The sequence below is a fragment of the Aythya ferina genome, assembly GCF_964211825.1.
Source record: "Aythya ferina genome assembly, chromosome: W".
Classification (NCBI taxonomy): domain Eukaryota; kingdom Metazoa; phylum Chordata; class Aves; order Anseriformes; family Anatidae; genus Aythya; species Aythya ferina.
The window spans coordinates 8613788-8620073 of NC_140313.1; the positions used below are offsets into that span (position 1 = coordinate 8613788).

The 6286-nt window shown below is 52.3% G+C and overlaps 1 protein-coding gene across 1 annotated transcript; it reads left to right on the forward strand.

Moving 5' to 3' along the window:
• Nucleotides 1-1953: 1953 nt before the first annotated feature.
• Nucleotides 1954-5544, forward strand: LOC311426341 (adenosine 5'-monophosphoramidase HINT1-like). The gene is made up of 3 exons (XM_084502790.1): nucleotides 1954-2164; nucleotides 4389-4494; nucleotides 5199-5544. Exons 1-3 carry the CDS (start codon nucleotides 2019-2021, stop codon nucleotides 5451-5453), a joined length of 507 nt encoding a protein of 168 aa, XP_084358916.1. The 5' UTR covers nucleotides 1954-2018; the 3' UTR covers nucleotides 5454-5544.
• The last annotated feature ends 742 nt before the right edge of the window (nucleotides 5545-6286 follow it).

Here is a 6286-nt window from a genome sequence, read left to right on the forward strand (position 1 = left end):
GAGAAAAGGTTGTAAAATTTAATGGCCTTGATAAGGGAGGAAGCAGGAGGGGGTGTTGGGTGAACATCCTTGAGTTAAACCAGACTCTGTGAAATTCCTTACCACAAGACATCCTTTTTGCCGCTTCACTACCCCCACCTGAACACGAAGCAGAGGAATAACGACCTCCCCTCTCAACAATAGACTGCGCAGCCTCAGCCAGTTCAACAAGTCCTGATAAGCCGGAATTCAACTGCTATAAAACAGCAACACTGGAAAGGGAAGTTGCGTGCTGTTGCGGAGCAGAGACTCCCCAGCCGCCCAGCGCTGTTTTGCTTGTGTCTGCTTACTTGATTAATAAAATAATTTCAATAGACCAGTAAATTGTGTGGTCTAATTTATAACAGTAAATAAAACCGGAGATGCACTTGGATTAATTGCAAAGCAAAATACTAAGATGAGGACTGCTTTGTATCAAAATCGCTTAGCTTTGGATTATTTGCACAAGAAGGAGAAGTCTGTGGAAAATTTAACCTTAGTAATTGCTGTTTTATAGATTGGTGATGAAGGTGTTTCTTCCTAGTAGCTGGTAGAATGCTATGTTTTGGCTTAGGATGAGAAGAGTGCTGATAACATGCTGATGTTTTAATTGTTGCAGAGTAGTGCTTACACCAAGCCAAGGACGTTTCAGCTTCTCACTCTGTCCTGCCAGCGAGCAGGCTGGGGGTGTAGCAAGAGCTGGGAGGAGGGCCGGACTGCTCAGGGTTAGGCTGGGCATCGGACAGCGGGTGGTGAGCAATTGCATTGTGCATCACTTGTTTCATACACGTTATTATTAGTAATACTATTATCATAATGATTGTCTTTATTGTTATTATTATTATTTATCTGTCTTTATCTCAACTCACGGGCTTCGCTTTCCCGTTTCCCCGTTTCTCTCCCCATCCCAGAGAGGGAGGGGAGAGGGTGAGCGAATGGCTGTGTGGTGTTTAGCTGCCGGCCGGCTTAAACCACAACAGAAGGAAAAGCTGTAAATGAACTTGTAAAAGAAACGAAGAAAATTGCACATGCCCCAGTTCAAACTCGCTATGGAATCGATCTAGGAGGATTATCGGGGGGGGGGGGGGGGGGGGGCGCGCTTTATGGGTGTTGATTGGCTTACTAAAATTGGGATGGTTGTACTGGGGGGATATGTGGAGGATTTTAATAATTCCATGTTTTACCAGCCCAATACACTCGGTTATACAAGGAATGCAAATACCTGCGGTACCTGTTGTGGGAATAGAAACGTTGTTTTTGCAGAGTTCCGCTGTTTAGAGGATAGGAACGTGGTACTGAGATATGCTTGCAGTGATAAGAAAGCTTAGCAGGCGACCTCGTAAAATGCAGACAACCAGACTCCTTAGGACAATTAGGTGAAAATGGCGGTGTCAAGTCAGATAAGTGAAGAAACATTACCACATCAGATAGATTGTGAACCTGGATTACCCCCTCAAGTGGGGAAACGGGGGAGGGTCCTGTCATCAAAAAGCATATAAACTGTGTTTTGGAACTAGTAGGCGCGCTCTCCTGCTTGTGGGGCGCCCGCCATTGCAATCAATCGCGAGTAAATTACTACTTCACTGAGATCCTCGCCTGAGCCTAAGCTATCGGCTACGGAGTGTTTCTCGCCCTCCCTTCCAACCCAAGCCACGCTATGATTCTATGAGCGGAGCGCCTGTTCTGTGGAGCTCGTTTCCCAGCCGTGCAGGGCCCAGATTCCCTCCGCGGAGCCGCCCAGCCCGTTTTCGGGCGCCCACTTCCTCCCTCCCGGTCGGCTCCCTCCGCGCCCCGAGGGCACGCGACCTCCCTGAGCGCCGATAAGCACCGGGTCGACGGGAGCGGAGCCGCCGAGAGGGCGGGGACAAGGGAAGAGGGCAGGCGAGGCAGCCAATCGAGGCGCGGGGGCGGTCGGCGGCGATCTGTCGGCCCAATGAGCGCCGCGGAGGGCCGGGCCGAGTGCGGGAAGCGAGGGGGCGTTGTACCGAGCGGGCGCCGTCATGGCCGACGGGATTGTTAGGGCGCAGGCCGCCTGGCCCGGTGGCGGCGCTGCCGCTGCTTTCGGAGCTTTCGGAGCGGTCGCCTGCAAGGGCAAGGAGGTCCCCGCCAACGTTCTCCGTGAGGATGAGCGGTCGTGGACGAGGAGGTAGCCGCGGCGTTGTTGTGCGAGTCTTTCCTTCCTTTCCTTTCCCTCGGCCGCTCGCAGGCCCTCTGAAACGAGGGCCCGTCGCGGGTCCCGGGAGTGCGGCAGGGCGGGTGGTGGCCTTGCTGCGGGAGGGAGGGACGGACGGACGGACGGACGGACGGTCGGTCGGGGTCTCTCCGGCTCGTGGCGCTCTCTACTGCAGCGCCTCTAAAACGCCGCGCTTCTTCGGTGCCTGCCCCCGGGGTGCCACGGCGCGTACTGGGTCGCCGGCGCAGTCGGTCTCCTTGGGGGTTCGGACTGTATGCATATAGGCAGTGAGCATCGCAGTAGTGACCGTAATCAGTCGTTTCTGCGTAGCAGAAATGCAGGTCTTGATGCGCCTCGTGATAGCGTTCTAGAGACGCCCCGGCTCGGCTGTGCTAGGCTTTGGTTATGGCACCACCCCCACCGCGCACACGAGCGCGCGCTCTCTCCAAAGTGGCTTGTGAAAGGGAAGAATTGCAGCTTTTCCTAGCTTTCTTAAACACCTAGAAACCAGTCAATCCCGCAGGCTGCGAGAGCTTCCCAGCTCTCATTTCCGTGCTGGAGGTGGACCGTGATAAGAGCACGCTGGCAAGGTTCACTGATGCTGGTGCGCCGCAACGTGCTAGGAACTAAGTGAGCAGCTGCTGAGAGTTATGAAAAAATTGCAGATGTTATCTGCAAGGTGTTAACTCTAAGTTAGTGTCCAGCATAACCGTTGTTGCTGTTTTTAAGTTTGAAATGCTAAAGATAGGACAGTTAGGGATTTCCTCTGCTTCTGACGGCAGGGTTTATCTGCAGCGTGGAAAACAGGCCCTTAGTGAAAGGGGCTGCGTTGCCCGCTCTGCGTGCTGACTCGTAGAATGGTTTGGCTTGGAAGGCACCCTTAAAGATCATCTAGCCCAACCCGCCTGCCGCGGTCAGGGACGTGTTTCACTAGATCGGGTTGCTCAAAGCGTTGACGCGTTGCTTGGAACAGCGCTTTCTTAATAGGTCTCGGTAATGTTGCAGCTGCCGCCCGTTTGGAGTATTGGAAGCGTTCAACTGCTCTCCGGAAACCGTGCTTGCGGTAGCGCCCCGCCTTTACGAAAGGGCGCGTTTCCTGTCTCCTTCGTGGTGAAGGCTGCGCGAGGAGTGTGCGTGTGTGTGTGTGTGTGCGCACGCGCGTCTGTTTTGACTTGGCCGTACTGGCTGCAGCAACGTATGTAACCTGAACGCTGTGCTTGATTGGAGAACCAGGCCGTTAACTTGAGTCTGATGAGTGACTTGAGAGCAGACAACCTACTCTGACCGCTCTTAGTGCGACGCGTTTCCTGGAGGACGAATTAGTTGCAGTTTCTCGCTTGGTCTCAACTTGAGGTGGGGGGAGGGGGTGGGGGCTTAGAACCGCTTTTGGAGCGTAGTTGGCTCTAGCGAATGGTCTTGAATTTGCTTAGCTCGCTGTACCGAAGGCCTGTTTTACGGTTGAGCGATGTTATAGGGAGGAGCGTGAGGAAGGCTTATAATTCTCGATTGTCGTGCAGTGAAAGGCGATGGTGAGTAAGAAGTACAAAGCATCTGTGGAATCGAGTCTTATCGGCAGTGTTTCAGTCGCATCTAAAACAAATAAAAATAGCGGAAGTCGCTAACCTGAAGTACTCGGCTGTCTCGCTGCCCCCGTCACCTTGCGCGCTGGATCCTGCTTCTGGCGCCGTATGCAGTTTCTGTCTGCTGGTGATTTGGGGAGTTCCCTCGCAAGTAGTTGCGAGTTGATGGTTTCCTACAGGTCGGTGGTATTCGTGTTTCGAAGGTGGTGCCTTGGCCTCGGTCTGGAGGTGTCTGACATCGGTCCAGCCGTAACGGGCTAATTTGGAACGTTCCTTCCCCTGAGTACGTGGCGTTCTCGAGGACGGAGAGTTAATACGGCCTCAGCCGGATTACTCCAGGTTCTTTGAAGATGCCTTCCTGCCTCTGGCCGAGGCAATATTTGGACATAACCGAAGGACAGTTAGCCATTGTTTGCCGCTTGTGTGTCTTGTGCGTAGAAGGTAGAGAACTTTGCCTATTCAAAGCTCGCTTAAGAAGAATCGCTGTTTTGTCGTGCGCGTTTGGGGTGCCTGATAATCTGCTTCGGTAGGACGAGTTCAGTGGGGCATAGTGATTTGCTTAAGCTGTTGCCTTTCTCTGAAGCCGACTACGTTTTAACTGTTTACTCTTCCTCCAGTGCCTTGCGTTCCGTGATAGTTCGCCTCAGGCTCCAGTGTTTTTTCCTAGTCCTTCCTGAGAAGGCAGTTGTCCGGTTATGTGAAGCAGACGATTCTGGTGGACCCGTGAGTACTGTGGGAGCTTTCTGTTTGCTAGGCTGGCTGTACCTGTAACAGGTTTGTAACTTCCTAGACTCTTTCCCGTCCCCTCTTTTCCTCTGGCTGTTGCAGAGGGGCGCACAGTAGGCTATTTGGGGTTGTCCGATGCTGTAGTCTTTCGCCTCTAGCTTGTAATGGAGTTGAGCTTTTTGACTGAGAGCAGTGATATAAAGCGATGCTCGTCTCCAGCTACGCGCTTGCAGTGCAAAAAGCAGCGTTGTTCCGGCGTGCGGTCTGATGCCCGTTTTCACGGTTTCCGGACAGCGGGGGTGGTGCCTTGACTATGCAGAAGAGGGCTTGGGGTTTGGGCAGGTCAGAGGCGAGGAAAGGGAAAGCTGGTTGAGCGGCGCTTGGGTGTTTGTTTCGCTGTTAGCTATGCAAGTCAAGTTCCAAGGCTCTGTGAGCCCACGCAAGAGAAAAGGCACCGTGAAGCTTTTATTTTCCGCCAGAGTGGCTTACGTTGCCCGAAGCTATGACGGGGGCTTTAAGCCCCAAGACAAATTCAGCTTCTGTGACTGTTTTGTAGTCTGTTACTGTCTAGAGGGTAATTCAAAGAGCGGCGGTTGAATTGTGAAGGATTAGCTAACCGTGTTCTGTGGGTGGTTCTCCGCTCGCGTTCATTCTGTGCGTCGTGGCACAGCACGTTAGGTGACGTTATTTCCTTTTTCCAGCTTCTTGGGCGTTTCGTGGTTGTTGGCAAGAAGTGTGCTGTTAACCTGGACCTGACCAATGGATTCCGGATGGCTGTGAATGCCCACCCTCGGGCCCTTCAGACTATCGTGTACATCTATGTATTCTGGGTGGCGGTCAGTTGGGCCGGCCTCCCGGCTAAGGTTTTTGCACCGCAGGCGTCACTGCACGCGTACGGGTCGCCGCCGAATAGGTTTCATATGTTGCCCATCAGTCTAGCCCCTGTTGAGGTTTGATTTATTATTTTTTTTGGACGGCTGTCTGTGGAGGGTAATAAAGAGCTTTTGAGCAGCATTTGCACAATAAAGATGGAGCATGGGGATATCACCTCTGTCTTGCGTGTCTTACCGATGGAAATAGTTCCGCAAGTTAAAACGGCGTCTCCCTGGAGCGCACGTGCGCAGAATGTTTTGGTCCGTTGACAGTGTCGTGTAGGTGGTGGTTTGCCCATTCATTTGGAACGCGAAGCTAGAAGCGCTCGGCGGTCCTGTGGGTCTCTGTCTTCCTAAGACGATCTAGGATGTGCTGTGTGTTTGAGGCCTTGCTATCTTCCCCCTGCTCCCGAATAAAAGCGTGCCCTTTTATTGCGAAATAGCCGAGTTGAGGACTGGCAGATGTAGAACCAGAGAAGAATAAGGTTGGAAGAAAGCTTCCAGGCATTGTCTGTTGTCTGCCCCTGTCCCGAGGAGGAGGCAGAATAAACTCTACCGGGTGTAATTTCTGACAGGTGCTTGTCAGCCTGTTCTTGACTACCCTAGGAGTTTTGCTACCGCTTTCTTTTCGGTCCTCCTCGTGGGTTTCGCAACTTTGAGAAGGAATTCCTCCCACAGGATGTAGAAGGCTCTGGGATGCTTGAGTCGGCTTCTGATAAGTTCGAGACTCGGCTGCCGTTCTCTTTATTTTTTTTTTGTGTTTATTTTTAGTGTCTTTTTTTTTTTTTTTTTTTTTTCCCTAAACGAAGTCCGTTGTTCAGTAACTAGAAGAAGGATTAGCTAAAGGCACCATAAGGCTTTTAAATGCGATCACCTCTCGTGCTTTGTTAGACCTCTGGCTTCGCTCTGCTCCTTGT

Coding starts and splice junctions, on each gene's coding strand:
- LOC311426341 (XM_084502790.1), top strand. CDS start 2,019: ATGGCCGACGGGATTGTTAGGGCGCAGGCCGCCTGGCCCGGTGGCGGC. Junction 2,165..4,388: donor GAGCGGTCGTGGACGAGGAG/GTAGCCGCGGCG, acceptor CTCTTCCTCCAG/TGCCTTGCGTTCCGTGATAG. Junction 4,495..5,198: donor CAGACGATTCTGGTGGACCC/GTGAGTACTGTG, acceptor TCCTTTTTCCAG/CTTCTTGGGCGTTTCGTGGT.